General features: G+C 33.4%; 1 protein-coding gene across 2 annotated transcripts in view; it reads left to right on the top strand.

Annotated features, from left to right (window-relative positions):
• Positions 1 to 14,102, top strand: part of LOC127735472 (Kv channel-interacting protein 4-like) — a 219,095-nt gene that overhangs the window by 34,455 nt on the left and 170,538 nt on the right. Inside the window, exons 1-2 of one of the 2 annotated variants that reach the window (XM_052245638.1) lie at positions 8,751 to 8,987; positions 9,079 to 9,201. In XM_052245638.1, the coding sequence (XP_052101598.1) occupies positions 8,966 to 8,987; positions 9,079 to 9,201 (145 nt within the window). In that variant the 5' untranslated portion in view covers positions 8,751 to 8,965. Of the gene's footprint in view, positions 1 to 8,750; positions 8,988 to 9,078; positions 9,202 to 14,102 lie in introns of those variants that run through there. The other variant, XM_052245637.1, reaches the window with a different exon arrangement.

Genomic DNA, 14,102 nt, shown 5'->3' on the forward strand with positions numbered 1-14,102 from the left:
TATACCGCGAAAACAGCGTTTCTGTCGTAAAATAATAGAAACACTGATAATTTCTTTTGTTAGGAGATGATTAAAATTAAACATTGTACGCGATCGAGATGTTTAATTCTCCATAAACAAATACGACAAAAAATAGTTTCGTTTTATTTAGAATACGATAGATTACAAAGCCAGCTTCAATTCAAACAATGCATATATTGTACGGTAGAATGGCTTCGGATTCCGATTTTGTTAAAAGTCAATTTCATGTTTATTCAGAAGACACGTTATTCTATTTATAAAAAAGAAGATGTGGTATGATTGCCAATGAGATAACTCTCCACAAGAGACCAAATGACACAGAAATTAACAACTATAGGTCACCGTACAGCCTTCGACAATGAGCAAAGCCCATCTAGACTATTACTGAGGCAAATATCATATACGAAGTAAATTTTTGCCATTTGTTAATTTTTTTAAACAATTAACAGGATCAGTTTGACCGAACATCCCAATGGTGAATTCCTGATCCTTTTTTTTTTTAAGTTTCTCTATCTTTTATAGTTTTCACCAAAAACACAAAAAAAATAGCAAAAAGCCTAATTGGATGGGAAGAACTAATATGACGATTTTGGTCAATTTTACTTGTATGCAGAACGTTTTTACCGGTCAATTTTGCTGTTTACATTTTCTCTATATTCAAATTAAGCTTTCGAAGAAAGGGTTCCGAGTTGTAAAGTTGGAAGTCATCCCTTGAAATGTTTTACTTTTTTTACTGACGTCACCAGAAGTCGATTGCCTGTTATGGAATATCTGTATCACAGATATGTTCATATTGTCGTTACCACAATCCCGTTCTCGTTTCCTCGAATGACATCACCGAATGAGACTTATCACCGAGATTGTACTTACCCTGATCAACATGACGACCTGGATCTGATAATTATAAAAAAGAAGATGTGGTATGATTGCCGATGAGACAACTCTCCACAAGAGACCAAATGGCACAAAAATTAACAACTATAGGTCACCGTACGGCCTTCAACAATGAGCAAAGCCCATACCGCACAGTCAGCTATAAAAGGCCCCGAAATGACAATGTAAAACAATTCAAACGAGAAAACTAACGGCCTAATTTATGTACAAAGAATGAACGAAAAACAAATATGTAACACATAAACAAACGACAACCACTGAATAACAGGCTCCTGACTTGAAACAGGCACATAAAATTGAGAATGAAAATGGGGAATATGTCAAAGAGACAACAACCCGACCAAAGAGCAGACAACAGCCGAAGGCCACCAATGGGTCTTCAATGCAGCGAGAAAATCCCGCTCCCGGAGGTGGTCCTCAGCTGGCCCCTAACTAAAATTGTGTGCTAGTTCAGTGAAAATTGACGCCACACTAAACTTCAAAACATATAAATGAGAAACGAGAAACACGTATGAACTACATAAACAGACGACAACTACTGTAATCAGATTCCTGACTTAGGACAGGTGCAACATGTTTTGGGAGATCTCAACTCTCCCCCTGTACCTCTAGCCAATGTAGAATAAAGAAACACATAGCAATACGCACAGTAAAACTCAGTTTAAAAGAAGTCCGAGTCCGATGTCAGAATAGGTAACAAAGGAAACTAAGAAAAATGACAATGATACATAAATGAACAAAGGACTACTAGCAGTTACTGACATGCCAGCTCCAGACCTCAATTAAACTGATTGAAAGATTATGTCTTCATCATATGAAAATCTAGTACAATCCCTCCCGTTAGGGGTTTAGTATCATACCATAATAAAATATATGAGAGGAACATAACCTGTATCATGCCAACAACTGGTTTTAGAATACATGTGTTTATTTCCGATGCAAAGACCCTATGAGTGAATCAATATTAATACCAAAATATGCAATCCTTAATGACTTGACAAAGTATCGTAACTACATCCTTTTCGAATAAGTCTTTTTAAAGGTTTGGTTAGCTTTTGAGGTGAATGGCGACATTTTTGTGCTTTGTAAAGAATATTACCATAAAATATTGTATGTGAAATACCTAAACATATAAGATGTCTGCATGTTGATTTATATTTACGAATGATGTCCTTGTACCGATGATAAAATTTAGTTAATGTTTTGACTAGTTTGTGATATCGAAAACCCTGGTGTAATAATTTTTCAGTAATACAGAGATTTCTTTCGTTGAAATCAAATACGTTGTTACATACACGAGCAAATAGAACAAGTTGAGATATATAAACACCATAAGATGGCGACATGGGAACGTCACCATCTAAAAATGGATAATTAACAATAGGAAATGAAAAGTCATCTCTTTTATCATAAATTTTGGTATTAAGCTTCCTGTTAAAGATAAAGATATCAAGATCCAGGAAAGGGCAGTGTTCATTGTTAGTATTAGCTTTATTTAAAGTCAGTTGGGCAGGATTAACCTCTTTAGTGTACATACTGAAGTCGTCATTATTGAGAGCCAATATATCATCTAAATATCTAAAAGTGTTATTAAATTTTTGAATCAGATGTTGTTTCGATGGGTCTTTGCTGATTTTAGTCATAAATTGTAACTCATAACAATACAGAAACAGGTCCGCAATAAGTGGTGCACAGTTAGTCCCCATGGGAATTCCGATAACCGGACGATATACGGAATCTCCATAGCGAACAAAAATGTTATATAGTAAAAATTCAAGGGCAGTTATAGTATCAAAGCAGGTCCAATTGACATAGTTCTTTTGTTTGTTTTACTAAAACATGATCTAAAAGAGTTTGAACATATATATTCGCATTCCGACATTTTTTTAATGCCCATTTAATCAGGTGTGTGATTTTTTCCTTAATAAGATTATGAGGCAACGTGGTATATAGGGTAGAAAAATCAAAACTTTGAACAGATTCGAAATCACCAATATACTAGTAATCATGCAATTTATCAAGTACTTCCAACGAATTTTTGACACTCCAAAAGTAATTAATTCCACTATTTTCAAAGGCCTTATTTGAACAATTTATTACCAGGTTTTTGATTGTACCAAGTGTACTAGTACGTAGAAAAGATAGTTTAGTAGTGGAACAATGGCTTGAAGACGAAATAAATCTATATTTGTATGGAGTTTTATGCAGCTTCGGAAGCTACATAGTTGGAACTTTCATTGTATTTGGTCCTGCTTGTAAAGAGGTAGCTAAAAGTTTATGTTTGTTACAGATGTCATTTTCCGAAAATGGAGTCAGTTGGAATGTTGGTGAATTCGTGGTTTCCTTTTGTAGAACCTCAATGTAAAATTTACGTCAAACAATAATGATATTGTTAGTAGCCTTATCAGCCGGAACAAAAATATATTCCTTGGCGAGTTCTTTTAGCTTATGTTTGATACGGGAAATTGGTCTATTATGGTTGTTGTTAGGAGTAAAATGATCTTTAAAATGTTGAATACGTATATCAACTATGTTCATTACCGAATTAAAAAAAAGAATCTAATGATTTCTTGTCAGCTTTTTCTCGTTTTATCCATTTAGAGCAGCAAGTACGGAGTGAGTCGTGGATGATGTTACGACACTCATTCCAATTAATAATTGACGGGGGACGATAGTTAGGTCCTTTACTGAGGAATGATTTCAACTCTCGGTCACGAACGTTGTTAAGGTCTCCTGTTATAACATGGGAACTGGGGCCATAAATGTATTCGGATTTACTGCAATTTCATGAGGTAGGTGTATTGTCACTGATATTAACATCTTTACACACATCGCTGTAATTAAACACATATATCCGGGTAGATTTTTTGTAAACATAACAAATAAGAGGGAGTTCAGTATTATCAAAATAGCCAGGAATTTGTTCTTTATGAGATTGATCATTAAAAATATCGGCAATATTTACAAAATCAAAACCTTTATGGACATATTTAATTTTAACAAAATGTTTTTTGTGATCTTCAGGGCGATCAATTTTGGGAAACAATTTAGAATAACAATATGCAATTATAATTTGGACGGTTTCATACTTAAGTCTGCAATATGGAATTGTGTTGCATTCCTCCAAAATTTGATGTAATTTATTGACAGGCAAATAACAGAGCTTGGTTAATAGATAGTGTCTACCGTTGTTTTTTGAAACAGAAATTAGGTCCGAAATATTTGTATTGTTATTACGAAATTTTCTTTGATTGCGATTTATTCTACGCCCATGAGAACGGGTTTTATGTACTGTTTTAGAAACTATATCCAAAATGTTAACAGAATCTGTTCTAGATATATTACCAATTCCCATGATATTGTCGTTAAGACCGAGAGGATAGACTGTCTGGAATTTTTTAATACAATTAAATTCAATTATTTTTCGTGATCGTACAAATTTTGAATGAGATTCCCCAGGCTGCTTATTAACTACTTCTAAAGGTTGAACTGTTAAAAGTTTAAAAGGATGATTGTGCTTCTAAAGGTGTTGATAAATGATACTTTTTAATTGATGGGGTCTTTTAAAACGATAAAGGTGTTCTTGCGTGCGTTTTGATAAATATCGTCCAGTTTCACCTACGTACTGAATACCGCATCCCGGTTTGTTTCATGTGAGTACATATATAATACTGTTAGTTTTTCAAGTGATATCAGTTTCAAAATTTAGGGAAATGTGCGACCATTAAACGTGGACCCTACCGTATTGTTGGTGGAAAGACGGGGACATGTAAGTCATTTTTTGGCATGACACTTATAGATAGAAGGGTAACCACGATTTTTGTTATTAAAAATGTTAGCGATTGTAGTATTTTTAGATAATCGATTTTGAAGATTGAGACGTGTAGATACCCTTTGAACGAGTTTAGTACATACAAAATGTGGCGGGGTTAAACATTTATGCGGGATCCCAACCCTCCCCCTAACCCGGGACAGTGGTGTAACAGTACAACATAAGAACGAACTATAAAAATCAATTGAAAGAGGCTTAACTCATCAGATGGATAAAAATACAAATACTACAAATATAAGTGGACGTGGCCGGGTACTTGTACATCCAAACAACAAAAAGACACTAAGTACAGATCTGAGAGTACTCGTAGTTACTGACAGCTAGTTCAAAGCCACTAACAACTTATAAAAAAACCATGCATCTAAGACTAAGTTATCAATCCGTACACATCCAACATCCAATGGATTTAGTGTAAAGACGTCATAAACAGTCAGAGAAAAACATGACCTTGTGCAATGCCAAGATACAGGTATCGACAGATTGTAGATCCATGAATGTTTATATGTATATAACAATAATATTTAGTTTGCTTTTAATTTACTGATAACAAAATCAATATTAGTACCAATAAAAAAAATATATTTAATGATCTAATTACAGTGTTGAATTGGTAACCTTTTAGAATAAGTTTATTTAAAGGATCGATAAGTTTACCAGGATCATTTCTAAATTTCCGATAACCCCTCATGAGTTTCTGAGACGACCCCAAGTTTTTGTTAGGGTTCGTGTTGCTCATCCTTTAGTTTTCTGTGTACCGTTTTGTATCTCTACTGCTGTTTATTTTTTCGTTGTTTTTCGGTTTTTGCCATGGTGTTGCCAATGTCTCTTCGACTTTCTTGGAATTCAAATATCCCTTTGTTATCTCCCGCCACATATTTTCTACTGTAGCTTTCACGATTATACGTAGCCAAGCTGACACGCCAAAACTCATCATTGAATGGCATTAACTCATTGAAGGAGTTCACTGACGATTTCGACCATCCGGCTTCTTTTTAGCTCTTATTTTGCTGATCATTTTAATGTTTAATGTTTACAGTTTCTATCTATCTACTCTAGTTTTCACCAAGATGCCAAAATTGGTAAAAAATTTCATTTAAGGACAATATCTCCATTAAACACTTGACTGATGATTACGGCCATTTTATCATTATTTTCACATTTCAACTTAAACCATGTTGATTGGCAAGCGAAATCTACGAAAATGTTTTAAAAACTCGATACCCAAAGGATAACTGTGGCCAAGTTTGGTTCTAATTGTTTCAATATTTTCAGAGTTGAAAGGCTTTGTAAAAGTTAATGGACAACGGGCGGCAAGCGATGGAAAAAGCTTACGCTTGACCTTTTGGCCAGGAGAGCTAAAAAGCGATACGTTTCACTCCTGAACTTTTGCTAATTTACGTGACGATGACATAGTAATACAGCTTGTTATAATACTTGTATTGCAGAATTTACAAATGGTTTATGCTTCATGACATTATAAAATTGTTGAGAAGGGAGGGGGAAGGGGTGTTACATGTTAGTAAAAGAGAGGCGAAAGATACCAAAGGGACATTCAAACTCATAATTCGAAACTAAGCTGACAATGTCATGGCAAAAAAAAAGAAAAAACCAAGACCAAGACAAACAACAGTATACAAAACATAACATTGAAAACTAAAGACTGAGCAACACGAACACCCAAACCGGCCAAAAACCTGGGATGATCCGGAAGGGTAAGTAGATCGTGTTCCACTTGTGGTACCCGTCATGTTGATCATGCAAGTAAAAACCCGGTGATAAGTCTTAATCGGTAGGTCACATTCGGGGAAAGGAGGACGGGATTGTGGTTACGATGATTGTAACATATCTGTCGTCATCTGTGAAACAGATATCCCATAACAGTCAACCAACTCATGAAGTAATGATTTCAACTTCCCCTCTTGGAACACTTGGTTTAATAGCTTCCTTGTGAGCAGCAACACTATCAAGGAAATCAGAATAGGAAACGCAAGCCCTTGAATATCGTATCAACAGAGTGATATATACTCATTATGCAGGCGCTGCTGGAATATTGCTACATAGAAATGGAAAGTTCACAATTAGAAAGCTGAAATCGTCTCTTTTGTCGAATAGTTTTATTCTCAAACGACCCTCATTCTCAATTTCGAGATGTAATCCAAGATTTGAGGCAGACTTGACTGTATCTGTAATATCCTTTATTTCAAATAAGACTGGATATAATGTAAGTCATTGTATTACTCATGTATGTTGCAGTAGTCGTCGTATTGTTTGTTTGTTTGTTTGTTTTGGATTGGAGTTATTTTTCTTCAATCGTTAAAAATGTTTCAAGCAGGAATAATCTGAAAATCTCGGTCTTAAAAGGGGAAATCAGATTTCGAATGTCATTCTTAAACTCTTAAAACTCTTAAGTCAGAGAAAAACGGACTACATGATCTTTTTTATGAAATTCGATCAAAGCACTCTCTTGCTTTTGTATGTTGTGTGGACGGACGAGCGTATATAATCTGTTTGCTCTGTTATGCGTTTTGTTCAGAAATTGTCCGTTGTAATGTTGTATTCTAACTTGAGTTGTATCCTTATACAGAAAGTTGACCTTACACACTTTGGCTCTGATGTTTTGCCTCGTTTTGAGTTTGGTGCATTCAGATGTTTTTATAGTTTTGGCTTCTCTTTTGTTTGGGTTAAGACCTCTGAATGTTTTTTTATAAGCACAGGTCTATTGCACTGAACTCGGCATGATACGTTAATATGTATTGTCTACTCATTGATTGCCCAACTAGGTTTACCAAGGCCCTTAATCGATTTATTGTAAAGGAATATCTGTTTGATTTGAATATGTGTTTGTCATGAAATGTCAAAATTTTATGAATTATCTGAATTTCCGTTATTTTATTTTCTTATTTTGTACACAAGTTATTAACGTGGCTTTTATTATCACCAGGGGAAAACGTTCATTTACTATAAAAACAAAAATATTTCAAAGTTTTCTGTTGACAGAATAGGTTATTACTGGATAACTGTACAAATTCATCACTGATATTGATTTCAAGTTTTTGCCTTTAGATATTTTTCAGTCAGCAAAAAGCTTTGTAAAAGGTATAAAAATGTGCAAATAATGTATACATTGTGCGCTCCAGGGTGAAACTTTACCATTATTGGTACAACTGAGAAAAAAAAACAATGAATTTGAAAATAGTAAATACCAGATTTTGTTTGACCCTGCAAAGATCGAAACCAAATGATAGACACAAAATATAAATCTAAAAATGGATTAGATTTCTTACCAATGAAAGGTCACCAAATGTGTGTAACCGAGTAAAAAAGTAAATTGTTTGTGTGTGGTTTTTATGTTTCCCTATATAGACTTCAGTCCCATACTCGTAAACATTGAAAAAAAAATTAAATCTTTGAAATACGGGAAACTATGACATTTTTCTATATAAGAAGAATTAACGATTCCCACAGCACATTATTAACAGACAGTTGACCTGACTTTACTTAAGCAGAGAAATTACGTCACGCAAATTCTGTAATAGGAATTTTTTTCACCAGAGATATTTCCTTGACTAAAAGAACAACTCACACTTAATTAAGACCGATTGAAGTGTTCGGTGTATTCAGAACGCATCGTCTTCCATTGATCGGTTGTTTGGTATTTTTCTTGCTCGAGAAGAGGAAAGTGTATTCTAACGTAAACCTCCGGAGAAATGAGTAGCATTTTAGTAATCAATTCAGAACGATTTATATCTATATCTATATATACTGTATTCTAAATACGTCAGTGCTTGAGAGTTTTTTGATCGATTTGGGGTGCAAGCAGGGAAATAATTCTGATAAAAATTGATTAATTGCTAATGAAATGTTTTATGCAAATACCGAAAATCAATTTTAGTTTCACTTGATGCCTGTCTTCTTTTGGAGGAAAATTGTAAATACTGTTTAAATAAAATCGACAAATATTAACATGATTAATATATTCTTCACTTTCTAAGTTCCGATCGACAAATTCCAATAAACTTTTGGCATGGATCTAATATAGCTTACTGCTGCTACTAACTCTTGCGTGTATTTGCCAAGTTTTTGTGTCAGTAAGGTGGAACCACAGGTAGATTTGTTTATTTTGTTTGCCAATACACCAGATTGTTGTGTACGCCGCACGTGTAAAATACTATTACCTTGTTACCTCGGAAATGACTTTCAAATGATCGAAGACTAATCATGTCCAAGATTCAACAGAGAAGTAAGTAGTTATCGTTTGTTTGTGTTATTTCCATGGAAACATTATATAAAACTGTGAACAAAAAATGAAAAAGGATATATTTCAATTTCAGTGGGTCAAGCTTTAAGAAAACTAAAGATTCGGCGACCAGGAAATAAAAATTCTGTTCGAATACAACGATCTCACAGCACAAGATCAAGAAAAAGACTTCATTCAGCGAATTCCCTGCATTCAGGTAGGAAATTGATGTTTTAACTTTTGCATGCACAGTTTTATGTAAAATCAATTTGCATCTAATACAGCATCAATCTGCAACAAGGTTATAAGGTCAAATAATGATATAAATACATTAATTGCATAATATTAGCAACTTGCATCAACCAATAATTATAAGATATCGTCATACCTGGCCGATATACGCCTAACGAATGTCAGATGTAAGTAAAATAAATCCAGTTTGCATCAATATGATTTTTATATTCCAGACAGAAATGTGGCTGAACTTTAAAAATATGCAATTAAATAGCTATTTTTTTACACATGTATTTTCAAAAGAGAGTTCATAATTTAGGTTAAAAATAATATCTATGATAATTTATAAAAAGAATATAATACATTATTTCTAACATTGCGGATCATCTGAGATCCTCGGGTTTTTGATGGGCTCATGTTGCTCAGTCTAGTTTTCTATGTTGAGTTTTGTAGACTGTTGCTTGTCTTTTCGTCGTTTTGTTTTGCCATGGCGTTGTCAGTCTGTCTTCGTCTCATGAGTTTGAAAATTCCTTTGCTTCCCTCTTCCTCTCTTTTGTCTTTCACATATATCCCATGTTTATCATCTTTCTGAAGATTTTGAGACTTTTTTTTCAAATCAACAAGCATACATGTAGATTAAGCATAAATACTCAATATGGAATAAGCCTGAATTTTGTCTCCACCTTGTTCAGAGGAGTTTTTTTTTCAACTTTTAGCGATTAACATGTACATATAATTTTAGAAAAAAATGTGTTTGTTGTTTCGCTACCTGCACACATACGTGTCCGTGTGTATAATAGTTGGAATTTTATGGTTCAAGTTTGAAGCAGTATGTATAAACAATTGTTGTGATTAAAATCAATCTAATTTATGCTGAAAATGTCCATTGTGTTGTCTTTATTGGGTCAAATATTGCAATATTTCGAATTTTTACTTTGATCTTTTTTAGTAAAAACCAAAATCTCATTTTTTATTAAACTTTAATTTATATTTGCATTTGAATGCATGCAAAACTATAGACTCCAAAGAAACTGAAACGCTTATCCAGTGAAATGTTTACTTTTAATGAGTCTAGGATCTTCAAGTCGAGCTGTTTTTTTTTTTAACTTTTAAGATAGAACTTGAAAAGAGTTGATCGTGTCAAGTAATTTCCATGTGGTAAATGTATTTTTAATTCACTCAAAATACCGGAGAGAAAATATACCAGAAAATTTCAAGTGAATGTTTATGCAATCATTAAAAATATTGAAACTTCAAAATGAAGCAAAACATTGAACCCAATTTAGAAAATAGAAAGAAGTTTTCCGTATTGTGCCAACAGTTGGTGCTATGGAAAGACAAAAACTACCCCAATAATTCTGCGGAATGAAAACATGTAACATGTAATTCGCATGGACATTGAAACCATATCAGTAAATAAATGAAGTTCAACCATTTCTTACTCCATAGAATGGTCAGGGATTTCCATTACACGTCTGTAGTCGGTTAGGCAGAGATGCTCCTTTCCGATTCGACTGCTTAAAGAAATATATTTAGTGAACTTTAATCATTTGAGCATTCGAAATGCAGTAAATTACTTTTTTTAAATTTAAACAAAATAAAGGATGTTTTCCATACTCATTCTAACTTATAAGTTAGGTCAAATATATGTAAACTACATTGAAACTTACTTAATGTCTCTAACACTTAGTGTTTGTTTTATACTAATATAACTTCATATCAATACTGATATTATAATTTTAATCGAGTCCAAGGACGTTATTAAGAAAGAACTACATCAAATTCCGTACGTCCGTCCCTAAACACTAAAAATATATAATGAACAAATATATAAAATCGTGCTTATGCTCGATGCTAGAGATCTAAATTATATATATATATATATAAGCTGTTAAGTTATGCAATGTCTACTATTTCTCTTCTATATAACACAATCAATATTTAAACGAAAAAGGGTGGAAAATATAAAAAGAGCAAAACAAAGCTTTCGTGAAAAGATCAGAAGGATTGATATACAAGACATGTAAGTGCGTCTAAATATATGACAACTTTACGACAGACGTTCTCCTTCGGTTAACCTATATGGTTATACAGGGCTAACACCATAACTTATACATGTATATACTTCGTCTCAAATTTAGGCCAGCAATGTTAGATCTGCAAATTTGCGTTAGTAATTTTTTTTTCTTCCCTCAGCGGGATTCGAACTGTTGCATCTGAGACATCGTAGCAACACCGCCTGCACTGTTTCCAGGACCCTAAACCGCTAGGGTACATAAAATATAGCTTTCATTAGTATATATATCAATACATCAAACTTCAATTCAAGTATTTGTACATCCGGGGATTTCAAAATTATTGAGTTTGAGCGTCCCTGATGACGGTAAATTCAGAAAAGCCCTTCAGACGCACTAAGTTCATGAAATGTTATTTATTTTCCTAGGTACATTTAAACCTTTAAATACAATAATCACATAGGTATTCATAGATCTCAAACATACAAAAATGGATGACTGACATGTTGTAAGGGAAATGCACATGTTTATAAAAGCATCGATACAAAATTTGCAGACTAACATTTTCTTTCATGTAGAAATATGTATTAAATGGTTGCCAATAATTTATGGGTTACCCTTGTTTATAATGATAAAAGACATTGAGAAATAAAATAATGGTCTGCTTTCTTTGAAGACAGAGCTTTAGTAATTAGTGAGCTAAAAATGTCGAACCATTATCGCCCAAGTCTTATATCTTTTTTTTAATTTACGCATGTAGTCCAAACATTGTCACTAAAAGATTTAATGCAAGAAGATGGTCTATCTTGGAAATGTAATATCATGTATAAAAGCGGGAAAAAAATCGTTCGGGAATGATCCACGACAATAAAACAAAAATTATCAATCGCTGCAATATCAATTTCATACACCTTCAGAGGGATGGAGCTAGCCTAGATAGGGAGGATATGCATCGTATCAATGCCGGATTCCGAATTTCGATCTTGTATCCCCTGACGAGGTTCCTTTGAAAAGGCCCATTAATACGTGGCGGTTTTAAACTGTATTTCCCCCCTCAATATTCAAGAACTACTGTAATTACCTACTGCATAGACGCGTACCTATATATCCCAACAGTATACAAAAGTAAATTATAATTGTATTTATTTGCAATTCATAACAATTTCAGGAGAGATAGCAAGTCTGTGTGAGGAGGATATTTCATGGCCGGATTCCGAATTTCGATCTCGTAACCCCGACGAGGTTCCTTACTTTGAACAGGACCAATAAAACGTGGCGGTTTTTACGAATTCATTGTTTAATATTCACCCCCTTTTTTATCTTGATTTGTGGAATAACAAAAGATACGCAGAAAATGCACAAAAAATCAGTCGAGAGCAATAGCAACATATTAGACGACAAAACTTTAGAAATGTTGCTGCATTTAAATTTAGGATGCGATTTCTAATTATTTTTTTTTTCAAACAAGAAAAACAACTCCGTTTTTTCTTCCTTAAGTTGGCCTTTTTAAAATGTCAAAGGAATGGGTATCAATCACTGTTTGAATATGGAATAAGATTTTGTTGCAAACATTTCAGGTTACTAGTATTCTGTTCCTCTGACAATGATATGTATTATCTTCCAATTGACAGTATGTTTATAAAATCCCCTCAAGCCCAAGAGGTTCATAAGCCAAGTTTCGACCACAGTATCAAGATAATGATTCTTTGAAAAGATCCATCAGATGTTTTATTATTTTTACCCATATAGACGTTGAAAAGTTATTATTAAATTAATCAACGCACATGCACATTTAAAGGGATAAAAGAAGTTAAAACTGTCCTTCAAACACTATGAATATTGCTGAGAACAATCATATGTAATGCACACAACTACATGTATACACAACTGTCAACACTTGACGACAGCTGTCATGCGAGTAGCATTCGTGCAGTTATGTTTTTTCTGTCAATACCTTTCGGAATCTTCTGCTTATACTAAAAGCTTAAGCTAATTATTTCCAGCTGTGTAGCGATTGTTTTCTTATCACTCCCACGAGTTGTAATTATTGCATGTTATTGTTGGTGTAATTAACCTATTTGTCGATTTCCATGTAGATTGATTACTAATACGTATCCGGAACATATAAAAATAAACTTACAATTCCATGCTTAATTCTGTTCATTTAGCGAGTATCTTAACTTTATACAAGCCATATTGTTGTCTTAATATATTTTTTGTTTAATTCAGAATGTTTATATATTAAAGAAGAACACGGGATATTATCAGATTATAACATGGCATTTTTCATATCGGATGTATTATCAGCCAAAGGTTCAATATCAGCCCAAGAGCCGAATGCTCGAGGGCTGATATTGGCAGAGGCCTGATAATACATCTGATATGGAAAATGACATGTTATGATCTTTTTATTATATGCTTCAACAATAGAGAAAAATAGCAGTTTAATATATTGATCCTTTCAAGTGGTTCTCAAGTAGTTTAACGACGTCAGACGCCAAATGTAATACATCCGATATGCAATCTTTCTATCATATGCCTCAACATAGGAAAAAAAGAACAGTATAGTATATTTTTATATTGACGATAAAAAAATCAGCAAAACATAATGAACACTGTTTGGAAAAGTCAACATTTGTACAGTAACTTGCTAAATTATGCTGGCTGGAAACTTTGAAAAATGCATTTGTTGTATCATTTGTTTTGTCATCCGGGATATTTTTTTAACAGTTCGCCCTTCCCAAAAGTATTTATTAATCACTGAATTCAAAAAAATAAAAACTCTGTTTAAAAGACTCCATTTGCATCTCCTCTTTTTAAAATATATATTTCTGTTAAAAAAATGTACTATCCAAAATACAATGTCATT

This window comes from Mytilus californianus, unplaced genomic scaffold, assembly GCF_021869535.1.
Source record: "Mytilus californianus isolate M0D057914Y unplaced genomic scaffold, xbMytCali1.0.p SCAF_3, whole genome shotgun sequence".
Classification (NCBI taxonomy): Eukaryota; Metazoa; Mollusca; class Bivalvia; order Mytilida; family Mytilidae; genus Mytilus; species Mytilus californianus.